At 36.5% G+C, this 23,852-nt stretch overlaps 1 protein-coding gene across 1 annotated transcript in view; it reads right to left on the bottom strand.

Annotated features, from left to right (window-relative positions):
* Positions 1-23,852, bottom strand: part of FAM185A (family with sequence similarity 185 member A) — a 48,393-nt gene that overhangs the window by 6,170 nt on the left and 18,371 nt on the right. The window contains exons 3-7 of the mRNA XM_032187247.1: positions 21,852-21,944; positions 16,753-16,891; positions 11,687-11,728; positions 5,102-5,197; positions 2,877-3,011 (exon numbers count right to left, since the gene is read on the bottom strand). Coding sequence (XP_032043138.1) covers positions 2,877-3,011; positions 5,102-5,197; positions 11,687-11,728; positions 16,753-16,891; positions 21,852-21,944 — 505 coding nt within the window. The remainder of the gene's footprint in view (positions 1-2,876; positions 3,012-5,101; positions 5,198-11,686; positions 11,729-16,752; positions 16,892-21,851; positions 21,945-23,852) is intronic.

Here is a 23,852-nt window from a genome sequence, read left to right as displayed (position 1 = left end):
TACCACCAGAAGTTACTGGTATTATTCAAATACTCTCAAACTAGATGGCCAAAGAAATGGTTTACAGATAGAAGCTGGAGCAGGGCTTAGCATGAAAAATCTGGTTTTGTAACTGTCATTATACCACCCTACAAGAGTGCCTATTGATGTCAAGGAAACAGATGCCTTATCCTTGCAGATTATCCTTGCAAAAGAATAAACTCCCTGGCACTGCTTCTATCCCTTCTTTGACAGGCGTGCCAATTTTGCAGGCAAGTCCTTTACTCTTTCTTCTAAAAAATAAAACACCTTTTCACAGTCTCATCACTCTGCCTCTGAAGCTCTCACTCGAGGCTCTTATCTTCTTGCTTTGACTACACCCAGATCTTTTCCTTGGCTATCTTGCAGAACCCTGGATGTCATTGCTTGGGGGACTGTAGCATGTTGCCTTCCTCACTCAGTGTGGAAGTGGGAGCCTTGAAGCAAGGTGAGGACATGGGTGATAGCTGCAGTAAGAGCAGGAGCGAAGGCCTTCCTGGAGCAGGTGATAGTGAGGTGCACATTCATTCAACCCACAGCGCTCTCACTGGAGAGCCTCCTCTCTAACCTCTCACACGATATTCCCAGAGGCAAGGAAAGCTTCCTGAAGGCAGCCAGTTCCAGTGTTATCCACATGAGAACTGGCCAGTCTCTGAAAAGCCATCTATTTTTAAACAAACCTTTGACCTCAGAAGCATAAAAATCTTAGCTGCCATGCCTCTCGTAATAAGTTTTTTTTTTTCCCACTCAGCAAAACCCCTCCCCTCTTCCCATTTTATGTTTATTTAGTTGCAGCTAAACAAAGATCACTATAGACTCTGTAGCTAAAACTTAAACAGTAAACAATGTTTTTATGATATACAAACAGCATTAAAAGATATTTAAATTATTTCAGCGTCTACCTGTAGAAGAATATTCTTATATATCACCTTTAAGAAGAGATTGTTGAGAACGAAGGGACAAGTGGTTGGCTGCAGAAAGAAAAGTATCCCTTTGGGTAAAGTAAAGAGAAGGAGAAGCAGGAAGCTTCTCCCTTGCCATGTCGAAGGAACATTACTAACTTACTTGGCAAAGAAAGCCAAAGAGCTATTTTCAGAAGGGTAAGAAAAGGAACAAAGCACATGCCAAAACCAAATAATTCATCTCCCTTCAGGTTTGTTGCTTCTTATAGAGCAGAGAAAAGAGCAGGAGAATCTGATCATTGGTTGTATTATGAGAGAAAACACTCAACAGAGCTAAATCCCTGGTGTAAGATGAAGACTAGCCATTTCAGCCCAGCATTAGTTTAGCTGAATTGCATCCTGCAGAAAATTCCTCCCAGGGTCTATTTTCCATTTACCTGTATTCCGATCATTTTTCATCTGCATGTAATAGTTTTTTTGCACAATGCTGTAACCTCTTAAAACCAACTATGATCAGTGGCCAAATGCTGGTGCTGATTTTGGCTTTGAGATCCGTATATGTGAGGGTTAGCTAATTTGGAGCCGCTTTTCGCCTAAACTGCCAGGATCATTTATATACAGTATGGTAGGCTGAAAAATTGCTTCCACTTCAGCGATGACTGTGCTATATAAACACTGACTGGATCACGAACCCAGAGAAGCCATTCATCTGTGTATATTTGAAACACTGATCTTATCTGTAGCATTGCCAGAGCAGCAAGATGACCGGCCAGTGGTCCTCATTCACTGGGGATTGTGTTGCTTTACTGCTGAGGCTGTTCGTTACCTAGAGCATGACTGGAATCTGGGACCCTTCTGCAGGTTACTAGCCCGAGGAGTTTTAACCATTGTTTTTAAAAAGCTGTAGTTAATTACCACTAATAAACTTGGATGCTAATTACTGTTCAAGGTAGGAAGAGATATGCCTGTACATTTCAAGACTATTGCATACAAGCAGGTTACATATTATGATTATGTACGTACACTTCTAACATTTCCTGATATTGAGGACTTAAGAATTACCTTTTTAAATGGGGGGAAGAAAAGAAATTTTGCACATATTCTCATAGCTTTAAAACAAAGAAAAACTCAAAGCCTCACCCACTCTGTTATTATATCAGGTCATACTGACATAACACTTCCACAAACAAAGCTGGAGCCTTCAGACATTACATTAACATTGCCTCTTGAGCAAAGTGAGTAATTGGTAACACTAACAGCCTTAAATTCTGGATGGACAGGTCTGGAGGAAGGAGAGAAATACACACCCTGACAATGAATTGTAGGACTGTTTTCTGAAGCAGGAAACAGCAAGACTCGGGGTTTTCATGTTCAATTTTAAATGCATTAGAATAATGTTTCCAGGAACCACAGGCACCTTTCCATGTACTCTATTCCTCCATACTCCAACTTCTGCTCTTCTCTCAGTTATCTCCCACCCATCACTTCTCAGACTAACCCACTCTGTTTAACACTTATACCATACATTTATAAATATGCCACACACACCTTTTAATTCACCCTCCCACCCAACAGAGATGCACAAAGACCAATTTTCATTGTATTTTAATAGACATTCCCTGGTGATTTATTATATGTGATTGCTTAAGCCAACAAAGCAATGGGTCAAATTCAGCCTCGACTTACTTCCCACAAATTCACTGGAATAATGCTGAGGGTGAATTTGGCTCTAAGATTTTTGTTAGAGCAGCAGTTGTTTGTATTCACAAATCATTTACCAAACAAAACAAAAGAGCCATCTAGTAACATGAAGAGTTCAATGCCACAAGCAGATGTGTGAAGCTGAAACAGATGAAATAGGAAGAGGCCAAGAGCAATAAACTCAAACGAAAGTGTAGATGTCTTTGACTGAGGCCAGACAGACATTTAATGGTAGCCAAGATTAGTAAGCCTTACCACTTAAAGTAACGTGATCATCTTTGGAGGCACTTTGTGTATCTTTTAACTGGATCTCTGAGCTCACATCCACTTTTCTTCCAGACAACTCTAAATAGGCTTTGAGAGAGGCAGGTACCTTGACTGTAATAGAACCTGATATAAATTTAAATGAAAGCGAGTTAGATCAACATTGGGATCAAATCACAAAACAGGCAATTATTTAGATAAGGTAAATCACAATTTTTTAAGAGCCTTCAGACACACTTTTTTTCCTGTCAAAGGATAAACACAGATACATTATTCTGGTTATGTCAAATGAAGGCATGTCACATTTATAAAATGGGATCACAGTATTTCTTCAGATGCTATGAAAATTAACATACACTCCTAGCATCTCACTAGATCTCACTAGAGGACCTTATTGTGGGGATTGCCAAGGGAAGCAAATAAAACAGACTTCAACAAGTATTATGACTCTAGTTTCATTTTCTAGTTGCATATTGACATCCCTGAGCATGGACATGGTATTTGATGATGAATCCAGCACGCAGTACAATACAAGCACATTATAAAGGAATTGCTTCTCTGGAACAATGGGATGCCACTTACAGTGTGTTAACACTAGCAGAAAAAAAATGGAAATTCTGACATCTGCTTCCCCAAAATACATGCTTCTATGCATCAGACTGAAGGCAAGTCCTGGGCCCCCAACCTACCACTGTTAGTCATACTTGGAATTAGTCACAATGTTTGGAGGTTGCATCCTGCACATTGAAACAAAACCCAGCAGTACTTAAAATTTAAGCTCTGTAGACACACTTCTTAGCTTCTATCCAGTTTCAACAATCACCATAGAAAATCACAAACATTTATTTAAATATATCTCCAACTCTGAAACAGAACGTGATGATAAAACTGATGTAATAACTGTGTAGCAGTCAGAAAGCAACCCTAACTATGCAATTTAAATTCAGACTAATCAATTGCCTGGAATACTCCTGAAGAAGAAATAACTGCCAGTAGAATTTAGGCCTAAATTTTGCTGGATTCACAGAAGCCTTAGGATAAGAAAGGAGAAAGGTCTTTTCTTTAGGTCCTCCTTGGAAAGTAGCTCAGTGATATGACTCACAAAATCCAACACATGCAGTTAATTTATCACAGACTGGACATTTTCTACTCAGCAGCTGTCAGCAGCTACTCCAAAGTTACAGGGTAAACGAAAACAGAATTTTATCAACTTTGCCTATACTAAACTGTGCTGCCAGAAGAGATGTCAGGCAATGTTTTGAAAGTAACATGAATTAGCTTTTATTAAATACATTCTTCTTTGCTACTAATTTAAAGAGACATAACTTAGTGATTCAAAATGTATCTAAGAAATAATACAAAAATAAACTTATTTGTACCAATGGAACCACCTTAGTATGTGCAGAAGAATGGCACATATGATTCCAATGTATTTCCTTCATTATTTCCCTTCTGATTAACTGCTAAATTTTAATAGGGCATAAGATTATCTCATAGACAACCAGAGGAAACTACCAAATACTGTATTCCTTTAAAACACCATCATGTTAACACAAGAATGCTGTAGTTTTTGTTGTTGTTGTTGTTGTTTGTTTGTTTGTTTTCTCCAAAAGTAAGATAAACAAGATGTCTTCAGGGCTTTGTTATTTACAATATCATAACTTCTGAATGGCAAAACTATGAATCCAACTTTAGGAGTGACCTTTTAACTAGAAAGCAAAGTTCCAGCAAGTAATCATGAGGAAAAAACAAAAAGGAAGAATGGTTGAGTAAGACACTCTCATCTCTGTTTTTCTGCCTATTTCAATAATTGGATATTTCATCAGGAAAAGGCAAGAAAAAGCAATATAATGCGTGATGTTTGCCCTTATGTACACATATATAAGATATACATATATATGTATAAAATAATATACATACTAGTATCATAGAGTAAACTTTTTCAAGACAAAGACTGTAATTAAAGTCAACTCTGCAGAAGTCTGCTGGGCAGACTGACAAGATAAAGGATTAAAGATATAAAAATCCTGTAATCCATTTTAAGTATCATTGTCCCTTACAGAGTTTACTCTACTAGAAGTATCTAGTAACGAGGTAAAGAAATGAGGTAATGAAGAATCATGAAACTATCTTTTCTAGACACATGAACAAAAATCTCTAATCTTTCTTTTACATCATTAGTTGCTACAAAAACGTATTTGTTGCAGTTTGCTAACCTTTCTGGGATTTCAGATCCACTTCTCTTAGTTGACTGACATAAACATCTATTGACCCTTGATGTGTAGAAGCTTTTAGACTTCCATCCGATGAATCTAAAAAGAAAAAGAAGGGATTTGTGTATCATTCGTTGATTTAAAAATGTGCTGTTGTTCACTCTGTTTAAATAAATATTTGCTAGAATCTTCCTTTGTTGTTTGAACTGACTTTATCAATTTTTGTATGTTGAAGCAGTTGATGCTTCTACTCATTTACTGAATGTCAGACTTTGCTCAGAAAAACAGGTTTCTCAGTAAAACTTATCTTCCCAATCTGGAATTATGGCATGCACTGGTCCCAAAGCCAAACCCCTGCAGGACTTGTAGGATCTACTGCAGCTCAACAATGCTCTTTCTGCCCAAGTATAACAATGCCTACTTCTTTCCACAAGGACAAATTCACATTTGTAGTCTGATTGAGCATAAAATCTGAAACATTTAAGATTTATTTTAATTTCCAAAAGAGTTCATTTGTTTGGACTTTGCACAGAGGAAACTTTACCCAGGAAAGTTACCACATGCAAACAACAAGCAGTTGTGCGTTTAACATGTGGTTACACGGAAGAACTCTGAATTTTAAACAAATGTCTGATATAGCCACTGTAATGTAATGCACATAGGGAATCAACATGCATTCTTTGCCCTGGAATAAACAGACGTACACTTTATTCTATAGCTTATTAGCTGTAATTTATGACAACAAAACTTTCTGAACAACCTTTTTTAGAAATAGAAGCCCTTAAAAAAAGCATTATTTGTATACTTGAGAAGTAGACTTTAATAATTTGCAATCTATTCCAGTTGTAAGCACACAGATTTCCACAATATTACAGTGAGGTCCTGGGCAGCTACCTTTCTAACTGCTGAACAGACCTATTGCTGATAAAAACTGCAAAGAAGTTGTGAAGCAACTGTAGAGAAGCAAAGAAAAATTACGTATGTACATGAGCAAAAGGGAGTGAGTGAAGCACCTTACTACAAAGACTATTAGGAACAAAAATATTAGCCAAAAATCTTGAAATACTGAATGAGAATGTTCTTAGTTTCTGGGGGTGTATAGAACAAGAAGCACAGCTGAGTTTTCAGAACTCACTAAAACAACAAAAATCAAACTAGACTGAAACTTGTTATTTTAAAAGTGAAAATATTCATGGGAGAATAAGCTTGATTTATCATAACAAGGATGTCTAGCATTAATTAAAGCTTTCTGTACGTAAACAAACTCATCTGGAGCTTTTCTGATCCCAAGCACAGATGGGGAAGATCAGTGTATTTCAGCAGTCGAAACATGGAAAGGGATTATCATCCCTCAGCTAAAATGAATTTTTTGGGGGAGATTAATGTAATAAAAAAGAAAAAGTAGCCAATCCACATTTGGTCAGCTGAGAAACTGACACCATCTTTGGCCAGCAAAAAAAACCAACAAGAACAACTTGAATTGGATGTGAATGCATTTCCCATCTCAGAGGATTTTATGTTAAGGAAGTTCTGGTCCATAGCTGAAAGAACAAATTAACTCTTTGTCAATTTAAATTAATGAACTGGAAAAGCTTTGCTTGGGTAAGTAAGTCACAATGAAACATTTTCTGATAACTTTTTAAAAGGATGTTCCTAATATTCAAACAGGTAATCATAGTGAAACAGGTGAAGTTTATACAAATCAACCTTTTATTAAAAATGTTGGTCCCAGCAGATAGACAATTTCCCATAACAGCTATTTTTGCAAATACCCCCAATCAAATGTACTAACAGCCAATCACTGAATATCCACATAACTTTGTCAGAGATTTGTTGGCAACTGATACAGGAAGTATCCAGCCTCTAATTCTTCTGTTTTAAACAAACATACTATTAGTTCTTTTTTCTGCACTGTGAAAAAAAAAACTCCTGTGATACAACAGTGACCCTCTTCAGGGAGAACAACTGCTAGCCGTCTGTACAACACCATCACTTGATGGTACTTTACAGAAACTAATGTTTATTTAGTGAATCCTTCCTAACTCCCAGTCTTCAAATGTGAAAGTGGCTCCTGTAAAGTTCTCCACAGTGGAAAGATGCCTTTTGTAGCCCCACTACAAGATTTATTTTTTGCTGTTTTTTTCTGTTTTCAATTCTTTAAGAAAAGAATAGAACCCTAAATTTGTGAGAGATTGGATTCTGTCTGAAGAATGTATAAAAAAAAAAAAAGGATGCAGGAAGATGGCAATAGGTATAGGTGCACTGAGGCACACATTTACCTGGAAAATACAAAAAAAAACCAAAACCAAAAACAATGCAAAACAATAAAAATCCTTGAGACAAAGTAGAATGCCCTTGGAAAACACTGTTTGGGAGGATGACTTGACAGATTTTGACTTCTATAGCACAACAGTGAACAGAAAGTTTTTTTATTTAAATGGAAGAAAAAACTACAGCCAAGTTTCAAACCTTGCCAGCATTAACCAAAGACTAAAGATGACATTAAACTGCATGTCCAGCTTTGATCTACAGAAAAAACAGGAAATATGTTTTATAGAAACAACTGAATGTGACTTATGGAATAATTTGAAGTTAGATATTAATAGATTAATATCTACTATATCAATACATTATTATTACATTAAATTAATAATACAGTAATACTATAATAATTATTATATTATCTATTAATATGGATCTTATTATATTAATATATTAATAAGATATTAATAAATTAATGTTAATATCTAATATTGATTACATATGAAACAAGATACAAATAATACCAAGAGACTTAAAGTTGCCCATCACTTCTGCAAAGTCTATTAAAGATGCTGTGTAAGTTTTGCATCTTTTTAACTTAAATAAATGAGAAGCAAGGAGGAAGACAGGACAGAAAAGTGGATAAAACCAGTGCAGACAATTTCTATAACTGAAAAAGGCAAATTCAAATAAATAGATATTTCAACAGGAGAAACTGTATTAAATAACAGAATCTGGTAGGACAAAATACATAACTTTAATAATGATAGAGACAGCATATAATTTACAGTTATGACAGAACAAAAGTAAGGCAATATATTTTTATATTTAAATACATGCCCATTAACTGAGATTAATGTGAGTAACTGCGAGCCAAAACATGAAAGAGTGCATAATTCAAATTCAGTTTCCTTAGGACTGACAACTCAAGGGGAAATACAAGGATGAATGGTTCTGCTGGAAACAGAACAGATGACCATCTGTTTAAGAGTTGCACTCTTGAGCAACTTCAGTTATTTAAGTATTTACTACTACCAAAAAAAAAAACAACCAACCCAACAACAACAAAACAAACCATTGAAGCAAGATGTCCTCAACAAAGTTGTTAAGCATTAAGAACAATACCTTGCCTAAGAGAAAGACTTGATACATGAAATAAGATGCTGATATTACTCTAAAGAGTACATGAAAAATGCCCAGAACTCAGTTTTCATAGAGTAATCTTGCAAAAATATATAGTGGAGACTATATATATAGTCTATATATAGACTTTATATAGAAAGTCTAAAGATTAGCTACATTAAGAAAAATGACAATTTTCAACAAATAGCATCCCTGCACATTGCAGGGGGCTGGATCTGAGTGATCTTTAAGGTCCCTTCCAACCCAAGCCATCCTATGATTCTATGAATGTCTAAATGTTGTTTTTTACAATCAATGCCCTCTCAAAATTTTGGCCTTCTGTCTCAGTACTAGAGAGAAGACTTATGATAACACTTACAAATCACAACAGATGGGCTTAGACACCTCATTTTCTCAAAAACCTAGATTGTAGCTACTTGATATTTGAATATAGTCCTCAGATAAGAGATGAAACTTTGCTCTGAATTGCTAGGTTTCAGTTCATTTTAGACAGCAAGTCTGTCGTTTTAAGTCACAGAAGCCTTTTGGTCCTCCAGCATGGGTTTTGAAGGAAGAAGTTAGCAGAATACCACAAACTGACACTGGCGTCTGTTTGGGGAAGAAAAAGGTAACTGGACTTCCTTGGATGTCTGTGTGCTTTCCAGAGTACGCCCCTGCTACCCATAAATCAGTGCCATTCTTACCCAAACCTAGAAGTTGTTTCCCTTGGGCAAAAGGTAAGTAATAAAGATTTATTTATTTATTTATTTATCTTGAGCTGGTAGGGTGAAATTTGGCTTGGCAGCAGAGTAGAGAATAATCAGACGATGACAACAACGCTGAGGAATAAACAAGTTTTGGCTGGACTGAACACGAGCCAGCTCTGTGCCCTGGCAGAAAAGGAAGCCAACAGAATCCCTGACAGCATTAACTGGAGCATGGCCAGTACATCAACAGAGGAGATTATTCCCCTTGACTCAGTACCTGTTAGACTACATCTAGAACACAGCATCCAGTTCCAGGACTCCTAACAGAAGAGAGACATTTATGAACTGGAGTCAACCCAGTGGAGAAGCGCCAAGTAGAAACTTAAAGATCAAATTAGCTCTAAGAACAAAGTACTCCACTGTTTTTTGTAAGAGTATTCAGATTTCTAATGACTTTCCTAAGTAATAATGTAAACTAGAAGTAAAAATAGGCCTGGTTGTTTCAAATTAAGAACCCATCCAAAATCCACAAAACATGTGTTAGAAGTAGAAAGCTTTTAGTATGAGGTTGCAAAACAATTTATCTGCAGCTAACAAAATTCATGGTATTGTCAAAAAGCGTTATCCCTACTTTAGTATTTGAACAATGTCAGTGTGAAACCTTATCATATGTTAGATGCTTAAAATTAAGCTGAGGTTTGAATAGGATCTTCAAAAAAAGATTTATTTTTTTTAAACAGAAACAAGTAATTGCAAAATAAATATATGAGATAGAACTATTCTACAAATAACAAAAAATACCCAGAAAATTATAGAGCAAAAGACGGGAGCATTGTTTTCGTGTTAATACAGAATTATCCAAGAATTTCCCCCAATTTTTTGTTGTACTTTCTCTCAAATACTGTGAAATAAAATCTAGCATTCTCAACTATGTTTTGAATTGTAAATAAATCTCTAAGAAAAATACATCCTCAAAATGTAGAGATCATAGAATAGTGATGATTGCATTTTTCAATTAATTGATAAAATTCTGCCTGCAGTAAAACAAGTAACTATATGCATATGAAAATCGAGCTGGGGAAGACAGAAGACCTAAGCTGTTCTTACAGCTATCAGCAAATCTCCATCAGCTCTCTGGCAATCCAACAAGTCACCTTGTGGCATGAATTCCTCATATGTGAAAAGTTTTCACTTAAAACTTGACATTTTCAAGATTTTGGAGCTGAACCACTGGATCTTAAAAGTCTTTTGGAAAAAGCCTTTGGAAAAATCCATACAAAATTAAAGCAGGGAGGGGCTAATGCTCTTTAAGAAAAGATTAACTGTAACTAACATTTTCAGAATTGAAATCTGAAAAATAAAGTCAGTTCAATGCTTCTCAGTGTTCATGCTTCTTAATGTTTAAGCTGAACCTGGTTAATTAATGGAAAATAATCATCATCTGTTGGTGGAAAAAACTACCTCCTGTGTTAAGAAATGTTCAAACGCTCTTCATAGTCTATGAGTTTATTTAACTGAAGGAAAAACAGACTAGCAAGCTTGATTTAATTCTGTGGTTTAATGACTAACTCATAAAAATGTGCATTGCATTTATTTTCCAAGAATATTAATATAGATTGCTTAGAAACATAAGAAGAGTTGTGACAGGACATCTTGTCCCTGCAAGATGCCTAGATAGTGACTGTAGTCACTATTGTTAACAGAAGTCTTAGATTTAGGTCTATAACCAAATTTACTTACAGAAGGGGAAATCCTTCAAGGTAGGTTCACTGAGTGTTGTCTACAGCTTTATTACTTCAGTTTAATGCCACAGAAATAACCAGAAATTGAGTTTCTCACTTTCTTGACCAATTTACAGTACATCAACACAGAAGGTGCCCTAATACTTTCATAGTACGATATATAATCTAATTGATAACTCAGTTATCCCACTGTATAAAAACTCAATTGCTGAGAGAAGATTTAAAAGCTACTTTTCTTTCTGAATGGAAAACTCAATGATCAATACCATGGTTTGGAAACACTAAGCTTTTACAAGCTTTTTTCCTACCTCACAATATGTAAAACATCAATGAGTATTACTACATGATATGAAAGTTAAACATATTTAATAATTAAAACAAAAAAGAGAACTGGGTTAAAGGCAAAGTAATTGCATTTGATGTACACTTAGTATTTTCTCATGTCCTTTTGTCCCAACTTAATCTAAAAGAAAATAGTTAGACTCAGTCTAATGCTAAAGCCCAGGGGGTATGGTAGAAAGCTAGAATTGGTGTTGCGTAACTACAGAAGAGCCAAGTCAGAGCCAAGTTTGGAAAATATCTTTCAAATACACAACAATGAATGATACTCCTGAAAAAGTGAGGAAAAACATCTGAGGATTATTAGAAAATCAGGTTTTTACTTTCCCTTTGAATATTTCAATTTAAAAAGGAGAAGGGAAGAGTGACAAAAGAGAGAGAAAGAAGCCTTTTCTTAGAAAGAAAGCAAGACCTACCTACTGTGATACTCCCTGTTTTGGTCTGAAGGCTGGTGTTACCTATTAAGACAAAAAAAAGGACATTTTAACATTCAAAGTGGATTATTTGTGACTGGTTTCTCAAATTTTAGACTAAAATAAAGTAATCCTATACAAGGCTGTTATAGTTACAGTAGTATATCTGCATTGCATGCAAAACCGAAACAATATAAATTAATTATATTACTTCATTATTATTGCTTTACAAACAAAAATCTCAACACATGTGGGAAACAAAGAAGCAATTCTAGGCAAGAAAAATATTCTGAATAAAGCTTTAAGGCACAGACTGGGTATGATGGTGAGAAAAGCAGAGACTCAAACTGAGCACTTTTCTTATTTAATTGTTGATCTTCTTTTAAAACAAACAAACAAACAAACAAAACTTGGTCAGATGCCTGCAACAGCACTATGGGTTATTACAGAATTTTAATAAAAGATATTTTATTACTCGTCCTATTGTCCTTTTTTGTATACATAAATATATGCGTATACCCCTCCTCCACAAATCTGGGGGACATTTTCCTTTATCTTCAAAGGCTATTTTCTGGAAAACACTCTCCAATGAATCTAGAGATCTCTGTGTGTTGGGCAGACTGGAGAACATCAAACAAAAGAGCATACAAGGTATAAACCATAGAATGGTCTCTTACCGACCTTGCATTACTCTGAACAGGCTTGGGTATATCATTAAATCTCAAAATACACACTCTTCCCCTTTACCTATAGCATCAGTAGAACCTGGAAGGATGAGGGATGCACATATAACACAGTGGCTTTTCTGTTAACAGTCTAAAAGTTTGAAGAAGCTATCACATTTCCAGGTATGTTATACATGTGCAATTGCCTCAAAAAAAAAAAAAAAAAAAAAAAAAAAGTGCTTTAAATAAAAAAAAAAAAAGCCATGACAGTTCATTGCTACCACTCCATCTTCCCCCCTGAAGTATAAAAGACCTAAAATAAGACCCAACAGCCAGAAGGGTAGAATGCATTCCACTCTGTATGACCTGCTATGCAGTCCATGGACTAAAAGCTAGAAAAGAAACTGGTCATCAATGGTCTTCAATTTATAGTCTTAATTTTCAAGCATATACCATATAATAATAATATGATCTGATAACCAGAGTTGAAACAAAGCCATTTTCCAATGAATTTGAAAGATGTTTGGCCTCACCATTAGCCTGTTTTTTTAAAGGCTCACTATATCATTACCATTACTTATCATTACTAGTACTTCTGTACAATCTACAAAAAGCCTAGGGTTTTATCAAATAGAAACTCCCAAAGATTACACACAGTCTCAGTACACCTCTTGGACCTTGTAGATTTACTGGTCTGTTCTTTTTCTGTGTTTTTGTTGTTTGTTTTGTTTTGTTTTGTTTGTTTGTTTTGTTAACCAGATCCTTGAAGAACATTTAACATTTAGAAATCAAACTCCTATCAGTCACAAACATATTGCACAAACTGCATACTGTAAACATATCAGTATGATAGCCTCATTTCAAACATTTAGCTAGAACAGAAGTTACTTTCGAAGCAGATAGGAGTTTCCTGCTGCATTGTGACCTGCTCTGTCTATGAACCGTGCACAGAAGCATACTTTTGGTCAAGCAATTGTTCCGTGTAGGCCAAAACTTGGAATTTAACATAGCTATTTATTTTCTGGATACATCCACAGCAAAGAAGGAAAGAGTAACTACTAGCTTGATTATTACATTCAACTGAATTCAGTACTGTAGCACGATACTGTAAAGTCCAAAATCTAATAGTTTTAATGGAAATTGGTAACAGCATCTTAATGCTTTTTGTTTGCTTTGTTTACTTTCTATTTGATGCTTCTTAAGAGTTATCTAACACATCCATAGAACTTCAAAATACAGTTTTGCAAGTCAGGGTCAGTATAAGCCCAGGGACAAACAATGGCTTTTAGTGTATAAATAAGGGCATCACTTTACATTTCCATTATGTTCCTTCTGTTTGCTTCAGTGATTCTCAGGAGGCTGGGTTGCTCTGATTAAGCAAGTAAAAGAGCAGGTAAGAATACCTACACGCATATTCTCTCTACCTTTATGTTGCCCTGCAAGACCATTTCAACTGGGATCATTTGCTCCCTTCCCTTCAGCTATGGCTAAAGCTACAGGAAAAAAACACGTGCACTCACTAATATTTCCACAGAAATTGTAACCCCCCTTCTAAGGGGTATCTTTAGGAATACAGTGACCTCAGATCCAAAACATATGGTGGAACAACATGTTTCTGGACACTTCAATCTAGCTGTCTTATTGAGTATGTGAGTTACTTAGCTTTTACATTAGGTGCAATTGCTTGCAAAATCATAGAATCATATAATGGTTTGGGTTGGAAGGGACGTCATCTAGCTCCAACTCCCCTGCAGGAACACCTCCCACCAGACCAGGCTGCCCAAAGCCCCATCCAACCTGGCCTTTAACAAACACTTCCAGGGATGGGGCATCCACAGCTTCTCTGGGCAGCCTGTGCCAGGGCCTCACCACCCTCTGAGTGAAGATTTTTTTCCAAAGATCTAAACTTACCCCCCTTTAAGTTACCCCTAGTCCTATCACTACGTTCCCTGACAGAGTGTCTCTTCAGCTTTCCTGTAGCTCCCTATTAAGTACTGGAAGGCCACTATAAGGTCTCCCCAGAGCTTTCTCTTCCCAAGAGAAAAGAACCCCAACTCTCTCCACCTGTGTTCACAGGAGATGTGCTCCAGCCCTCTGATTATCTTCACAGTCCCCCTCTGGACTCACACAGGTCCATGTCCTTCTTGTGCTGGGAGCTCCAGAGATGAACGCAGAGGTCCAGGTGGGGTCTCACGAGAGCAGAGCAGAGGGGCACAATCACCTCCCTCATCCTGCTGGCCACACTTCTGTTGATGCAGCCCAGGACACGGTTGGCTTTCTGGGCTGCAAGCACACATTGCCAGCTCATGTTGAGCTTCTCATCCACCAACACCCCCAGGGCCTTCTCCTCAGGGCTGCTCTCAATCCATTCTCCACCCAGCCTTTGTTTGTGCTTGGGATTGCCCCAGCCCAGCTGCAGGACCTTGCACTTGGCCTTGTTGAACCTCATGAGGTATCACAGGCCCACCTCTCAGGCCTGCCCAGGTCCCTCTGGATGGCATCCCTTCCCTACAGAGTGTCGGCCACACCACACAGCTTGGTGTCATAGGCAGGCTTGGTGAGAGTGCACTCGATCCCACTGCCCATGTCACTGACAAAGATGTTAAACAGTGCCAGTCCCAATACCAACCCCCTGAGGAACACCACCCGTTACTGATCTCCACTTGAACTCTAAGACAATGACTGCAACTCTGACCAGAGTCATTGACCACAATCTATCATCCACAGCTGATTTGTATCATGGCAGTATTGGTGTTTTGTTTTGCTGTGTATTTTGCAATGGCAAAGAAAAAAATTACTTCTAACTACATGCTTATGCCTACATAATCTGAGGCAGTAGGCAGTATAAGTATTGAAGACAATATCTATGCTATAGGATTGCACAAGGTCTACAATACAAAATAACCAATGTTTCTTCACAGAGTTGGTTTAAAATCAGGACCTGAAAGACTAAATTCAGTTCACGCTCTTCCAGAGCCAAGTTTCCACTAAAGCCTGGGCACTAACTAGGATTACACAGCCCAGGTTTTAACAACAAAACAGCACTCAGTCATGTTTGCAAAGTTTGTGTTCCCTTGACTTCATTGAAGCTGTGAGCGTGTGAAAAACATAGACCAATTGTTTTTAAAAGAAACAGTTAAAATAATGTTAGGCATTCCAGACCCATTTAGTAGACTGCCCATGAAAATAACGCTGAAGTAATGTATAATTTGGATACAATTGTGCTTGTTTTCACACTGTTCTTTAGAGAAATTACAAATGATGCGTTATTACGGAAGTATGTCACTAACAACAGCTGTTATTATTTCATTTTTATACCAAGATTAAAAAAACTTTTGGATTTGCACAGAGGCATGAATGTGCTCACAAACTAATCACTCCACACAGTTATTATATCTGTCTGAAGTTAAGAAAAAAAAAAAAACAAAAAACAAAAACCAGCAGCTTATTGGCTAGAAGTACCTGTAGCAATAAAACCTACATGTCAGAAAAAAAACAACAAAAATATCTTACTTCTGCCAAGGCACGCTGAAGTGAACCTTACCCAACAGGTTTAGAAAACAGTTTTGTGTTTACTATGAATGGACAATGGAGCTGTTCCTTTAAAGATGAAAAATTGTTTCTGAAGCAACATAACACAAAACTGCTATATACCTTATTATTTATAAGGTGTATAGCTAGAAATCTGGAGCTTGGACTGACCTAAGTAATTTTCACCGTTTGTACATCTTCAGTTTTACTTAATGTAAAAATCACAAACACATTATGGCACTGACAGAATTCAGTGGGAATTTTGTTAAATTAGGAAGACCTCAGGTTCCAACCCTGACTCCTATTAACTTGAGAAATTCAAGTTAATTAGTTTTAGTTCTAGATGAAGGGCAGTAAAGGCTGGATGGATGAGAGATTCCCTCCCTCCCCCAAGAACAGAAACCATCACCACACTATTGTCAACACACACAATTTGTGCATAAAACTCTGAGATCGAACCAAGTTCTACCATAAGTCTTAGTAGAGGCTGTAAGATTTTCTGAAGAGGAAAATAAAGCATGTGGTGCAGAGACTGTTTACTACTTTTTTTAGTATAATTGTTACTGCTTATTTTAAAAATGTTTTGACATCTTTAGTATGTTTGGTATGTTTCTTTCCTATAACAAACACCATTTTCCTATTTTATAACCATACTTATAAAATTATTTTAAAAGATAAATGCAACATGCTAATGGTAAATTAACTCTCCTTAACTTAACCTCTAATAAACATAGAATTGTTTCGTTCACGTACTGTGCATAGCTAACTGTTTAGTGATAGACTAACAACATTAGTGCTTTTGTTACTGTAAACATTATTAATACCTTTAAAGCAACTACATTTTTGGCAGTATTTTCCTAACCTAGCTCTTACCATGAATACTTCCCAGCAGAATATCACCAGTTACTGATGAGAGAGATGAAGACTCTGCATAGAGATACTTAGTTTTCAGCAGCCCATCTTCCGTGGTTATGTTGATGGATGACCCCTGCAGCTTCTCTATATTCACACTCTAAGAGAAATAAACTTAAATAAACATAACGGAAAACTTGTCATCATGGTTTGAAGAGGCAGAAGGAAGTTACAGTATTATGAGACAGAACAAATGGAAAGCAGAACAAACTGAATCAAGTTCTTAAAAACTACACAAGACAAAAACATTTTTCATTTAAGAGCTCAGACCAACAAATTAGTAATTCTTTACAACATTACTGTGAATTATTGCATCCATCAGAATAGTGAAAAACCCAGTCACAAATGGATGAAAAAAAGCTCAAGTAAAAAAAAAAAATGATTTTGAAAATTAAAGTATAGCTTTAATAATGAAAACTAATGTCATGCACAATTACGACAAAGTGTTAATTAGCAATTTTCTGCCACCATATATCAAAATACCTACTGTCTTTCTTGTTAAATATAGCTTTATATGCAGATTTTTAATTGGCTTACTTTGTAGACATAGCTTCGGTGAAGGTTTACAATGAAAAAACCCACATAGCTGCTCTTTCTATCAGTGTAACTGTTCACATTACCTTGGCTATTCAGGCCTCTACACTTGGACATAAGTCCGAAGCTATATAAGGCCTTGAAAAATGAGTGATAAGATCTCTATTTTTATTTCTTTCCAATAGAAATGGAAAGAAAGGGTAAGACTTGGGTGCTGCACTATGGACAGATTTAGGAAGTAAAAGGTGATAGAGAGCAGGGATAACCTATTTATTAGTAATGAATCGTGACATATTTTAAGTCTACTTGAACAAAACAGAACGAGTCATATTCTTGTGCAACTATCATGTGAATTTAATTCTATTCTTACTAAGTTAAACTTGATTTATGATGGAATCATGCGACAGGTCAGACTTAAACCCCACTCTGTCTGTTTTTACTTTGCTTACGTCGACTTCAAGTGAATTGCACAAATTCATTGGTACATGAAATGACATATGGCCTACTAGGATCAAACCACCTTATGTCAACTGACATCCATTTTGTTATTTTAACATTGTCATTCTGTGGGGAAAAAAGTTAATGCAAAAATTAAGTCTGCTGCCCCTTCCAGTGTTATGCTACATAAAAGGACATGTTCTGGATGATATAAGAGGTATTCTGACAAACAGCACCCAGTCTTGCAGATTCCATGCAAAAATGTGTTGCAATAGATTAGCTAAAGAGGCTCATTTGACATCGACTGTATTGTAGCCAAATTATACTGTGACCTTACCAATCCATACTTACTAAGCTTTATACCTTAAGTAAAGGTTACAGAAGGGACCCTTGCCTCAAGACTTTTGATGTGATACAATGAATACATAGTAGTTCTCAAATAACATAAAAGATTTTGTTAATATTTAAGAAAATCTGATTATCGGAAATGCTGTGCTAGAATTATAGATGTAACAACCAATGCCTACAATCCTTGTAGATGCTGCTGCTCAAAATAGTTCTACAGAACCTAAGCATCAACACTAAACAAAACCAATGATATTAGGAAAGAACAACTTGAAACTACGGCAACCTGTTGCTCCTGAAAGTGACAGTAATTCATTTTTTTCTGTATTTTTGACATCTCTAATGAAATTCTAACAAGCAGAGACCTTAAAAAAACCACATAAATTTAGATTGCATCTGCCCCAGAAATGTTTCACACCAAATACTCTGCTACTCCCTCAGTCACCAGCATTGACTCTGACAAAGTGTAAAACTGCTGTGGCACATACCCAAGGCAACAAATAAAAGCCACTGTCATTCTAGACTCTATAATCTAAGCCTTTTCTGAAGGTATTTAAGCAGCCTGCAGTGCACCCTGCCAACTTAAGCAGGGCTATTGTTGCTATCAGCAGGACAAAAGTAAGAGCTAGCCATGATTTAAGGAAAAAAAATATATATTCTATACGGTTTGGGTACAAAATGCCTGCCTAATGGCATTCTTGAGCAGGAAAATGAAAGCCTGAAGCAAAAAGCTACATCTATTACTATGTTATGGTTTTGACTATATTAATATTTAAGATAAATACCTAGTGAGACACCTTATTAAAAACAAGCTCACCGATCAACTTATTTACCAGACACAAGTACCTTTCTTAAAAATGCACAGCAGGAAGAAGAAAATTCATCACAGTACACAATAAAAAGAAATATTGAATCAGCTAATGACTATAAAAACCGCTACCAATATAATGGATATTTGTTTCAGAACAACCCGAGTTAAGGAGTCAGACTGCTCAAGTAAAAGACTACAATATATTCTAGATGGGGAAGCAGGAAAAAATAGGGTTGCTCTTCTGCTGAGATGAAATATGTTTTCAATCTCAAATTATTTAACTTTTATGATTTTTTTTTGGCAGAACATAGATGTTTGGCTCTGTTAAATAAGTGATATAGAAAAGTCCCTGTGGCACAGATTAGCTAATGACTCCCCAGTCAAACAGATTTGATTATTTTTGTCCGTCAAGTCACCAGCTTTTCTGGGAAAACTCCCTCCCTTCAGAGTAAAGCCTTGGGAGTTACAGTTTCTGACCACATGCTCAAGCTCCCGCAGACTCTTATGCTTTAAAGAAAAAAAAAGGATTAGTCCATCATCATAAATCAGACTGATTTCACACCTGACCATACTTTCCAGATGAAAACTAACACCTTGCTATGTTTAAATAAGACAAAAACAACTCCTTCCACACATTCTATTTTTCTTGGCTTTGCTTTTTTGTGTGTTATTCTGTTCAACCATTTTACTAATACCTTCTCCATTTTCACCCCCTTAACAATATTCTCTACATGTTTAGTGTCTTCTACCACATCCTTCCCTTCCCACCTCCAGGAGGGGGCTGGAAATGCTGACAGAGCCGTAACTACATAATGATGACTACATCTGATGGAAGAAACACCTCACGTGGTCACACAGGGGAGATGTAAGGCAAACTGATGATTAACAGAAGTGGCCAATTGAGAAAAGAAGTCTCACACTATCCTTTCTAACTACACAACATTTTTTTCTAATGAGCAGTAATGTGAGCCAGAACTGTTCCATAGCTGCAAATTCCTGTTAAAATTACTCACTTTGAATTCCTACAGTTTCGCAACCATAAGACTAGCTTCTAGCAGTACTACATACTGTATACATATTGATAATCACAAAGAAGCACTTCAGATTAATCTGCATGAAGTTTTATTGCTTCAGAAGGACAGCATGCCTGAAAAAAAACACCACCAACAAAAAAAAATAATTGAATGATTCTAAAATTTCAAAGCAAAACCGTTACATTTCTCATTTTCATGTACATCTACATCTCATGATTTTTCTACCATACATATTTTGATCAGCACCACTAAGACACCATTTGAAACAAACTCCCTTGACTCCACTGGTGTAACAAACTACTTTGGAACAAACGACTAAGCAACACCGAGTCTAATTTAAAGATGATCACCATGCTAGTAGGTTGCAAAGAGCATGAATCCACAGTGGTCAAAGCACTCCCCCTAGATAGCACTGAATCTTTTTCACTGGTAGAAAGCAAGGATTCCAATTTCCAAATCCTTCCAGTGGAAGCCCTCTACAGGAAGATATAACAGGCATTAAGAAGGCTGTAAATTATCTCTGCTCTTTTATTTTCTGTGATCACTAGCGGCTTAGGATGGATCCCAAGTCCCCTAACTAGTAAAAAGGCCCAAAGGAACTAATAATCGGCCAGTGCTGATGGTCCAACTGTGGCACCAGAGCATGTCCAATCTTACCCTCTGCTTTACGCTAGGAGGTCATGCTGGGATGAAATAATGTTCATGAAGAAACAGCAATAAATAGCTCAGCTACAGCAGACTAAGGGCTCCTTTGTACATGAAAAGGATGGCTAGCATCCACTGCAAAGAAATGCAGGTAATGTTCACAGCTTTTGGAAAATCCAATGGTGAGTTACTTAATTTTCAACAGGAAGTTAAAAACAGCTCACGGCTGACTCTACACAAGTCACCATATGATCTCAGAGCCCAATCTACAAGGCATGCAATAGCACCAAATGGCATTCTACAGAGGCAATTCTGGACTACTGGAACTTAACAGCCTGGTCTCAGTTCTAACCTTGGCTAGTGAGAGCTACAAGAACTCTTTCTGCTTCTTCCCAGTGCTGCTGGTTTTAAGGGTACTTAGTGATTTTGACAGCCTTCTGCATGCACCCAAGCTACTTCCAGCCTTGCCTCCACATGTTCATGTATCAATACATCTGACTGAATGAACCCTAATGCAACCAGATGCATGGGTATTATGACTGAACATTCAAACTGAGCCTAAGAACCAGACTGGGTGTGAAAACTACTATTATGTAAAGGATCCTAACTCTGCAGTATCCTAAATAATGGAGAATTGACGACTCACGTTAAGAAACAAAACCAGATTAGCATAGTACGAGGCTTGTCTCATACTGCCACCTGCTGAAAAAGGCAAGCTACTTCTCTAAAACTTTCTGCTCATGGTTATTCTCACTGCATCTCAGCAGGATTACATGTGATTACTGCATTTCCTCAGCTGCAAACAAATATATGAAACTTTCTACTCTTAATTCTTACTACATAAAACTGGAGGTAGGAAGCATGTGCAAGTATCAGGTCACTCACTATTCATAAGATACTGAAATAAACTCAGGTGCCTACTACAGAATCTAGGTGTCTAGACATCAGCCAAGTAAAAAGCTCAGGACCCTTGTGAGGGTCTACATAATTAAAGCTGATGAGTTGTAACAGCTAGCCCAACCTTCAGTGCTGATTGAACAACCACTTGCTCATTACTCCTCTTTCTGTCTAATCCAAACTAAGCATAATATAAGATATGGTAGTTAAACAGACAAACGTAAGTTAAAAGTGAAATGACAATCAACCAATGAGGGTCATTAAGTATTCCTCAGCACATGTTCTTCAAAATGTAGTCATTTTGCAACAGGCAAGCTGAACAAGTCACTGGAGAGGAAGTGTCAATTCTTACTTACACCCTTCTCTGTTGCATGAATATCTGTATTTCCACAAAGTGTTCCAAGACCAATTACTTTGCCACCTTTCGTTCGTATGTCAATTTTATGGCTCTGAAAAAAGAGTTTAAAATTCACATGGTTAGAACAATCACAACTAGAAAACAAGTTAGATTTGACAATCAAGCCTATCAGTTTTTCAAGATACTTAGGTAAGTAACACCTGTCTGGATAAGACATAATAAATTGCATTCACTAGCCCTTATCAAATGGCAAAAATAAAATAAAATAAAGTAAAATAAAATAAAATAAAATAAAGTAAAATAAAATAAAATAAAATAAAATAAAATAAAATAAAATAAAATAAAATAAAATAAAATAAAATAAAAAAATCCATTTTTTCCAATACGGAAAACATGGATTCTTACTGTTCCTATGCATTTTTTGATGAAATACAAAGAATCAGAAGTTTTGTAGGGTTTCATAAGACAGGAAAATCTCCAGACCAGTGTTTCTTAATCATTGTGAACCCAAATCTTGCTTTTGCCTCTTCACTTGAGGGGATTCTACAGAATAAAATGGCACAGCCCTTACTTGGCACTACAGTAATATTTCAGAGCTTTCAAAGGCTGTAAGCCACCCAGTTGTTCTGTTAGATTTGTATATAACAGATGATCCTCTTCATATACAGTAAACATGGCAATACAAAAATCCTTCTGATAGTGAAGTTAAATTAGATGTTTCATGTAGGTATCATTGTAAGAAAGATACAGGAACATGCAACTTCAGAAGAATTAGTATAGCAATTACTTACCAGGTTGGCCAGATAATTAATTAAAAATAAAACCACTAACTGTATCACTTATTTCCTCATCTCTTCCATGTCCCCTATCATTTCTATCATTTTGGGGATAGATAAAGCTTTGGGAACATACAGGTCCCTGTCACCCAAATTACTAGAATCTCCCCATCCTCTTAAAATCAGGCTTTTATGGGTAGTTATCAATGGAGACATCCAACAGCAGGATTTGCTGGGGCAGAAAACAAGCTAGAATGATCAAATGGCTTTTTCATTAAGAAGGTGTTTTCCCTAGGTGAAAGGGAAAAAAAAAACAGTAATTTGTCACAGGGCTTCTGCTAGCAAGGGAGAGAGGTCTGAACAAGGAAGAGGTAAAAGGCTGCCAAGGTTATGATGGCTATTAAAGGAGAGATGAAAAAAAAATGTTCATTTCAAAAAAGAAAGGACAACGGTGCAGAACTTTGACAAATCAGGCTCAGACATGGTCTGTGGCAAGGATGCCTGGCAGATCTTCCAGTGACTGCATGCAAGACACCTGGAAATTCTTATTACTACTGGCATAGTCAAGGAATGAGAAGTAATCGCTCAACATAGAAACAAAACTAAAGAGTCTCCCTGGTTTTATTCTCACCACTAAGCTGATGAGTTGTAATAAACAGCAGTAAAGAGATTAAGAATAGGAAGCACTACTTTCTCAACAAAGAATTTGGAAATAATTTCTATTCCAAAGATTACTTAGAAGTCATAACTGTATTTTGGAAAATACAAAAATTAACAACTCCTTGCAATTCTCACACTGGCTGAAAAACACACCAAAAGTAGTGAAATATCCATTTACAAAGCAAACAAACAAAAAACCAGAATACTCATCTTTTCTGGCCAATTACACGCATGCTTAAGAAAAGGAGATGGCAAACTTCTAGATTTTCTATAAAGACACCACACAGTTCACCAAAAACATCAAGACCTTTCAAACTCCCACAACCAGATTTTGTTTTATTTAAAATTAAAGTCATTGATCATTGATCTTTTGCTCTCTTCTCTAAAGAAAAGGTCTCCTGCTTTGCTGTCAACAGCATGACAGTCAAGCAATAAACATGTCCTCAATCCATCCAAGGGGGGGTGACATCGTTTCATAATGCTATTTGTATAGGACAGCCAGCTCTCGTGCTGTACTAAAAGAATCTAGTCTGAAACATTTTCAGAAGCTTGGGAAGAAAACA

Source organism: Aythya fuligula, chromosome 1 (assembly GCF_009819795.1).
Source record: "Aythya fuligula isolate bAytFul2 chromosome 1, bAytFul2.pri, whole genome shotgun sequence".
Taxonomy (NCBI): Eukaryota; Metazoa; Chordata; class Aves; order Anseriformes; family Anatidae; genus Aythya; species Aythya fuligula.
The sequence above is the reverse complement of the archived record's forward strand: the minus strand, read 5'-3'. Positions and strand labels throughout refer to the sequence as shown.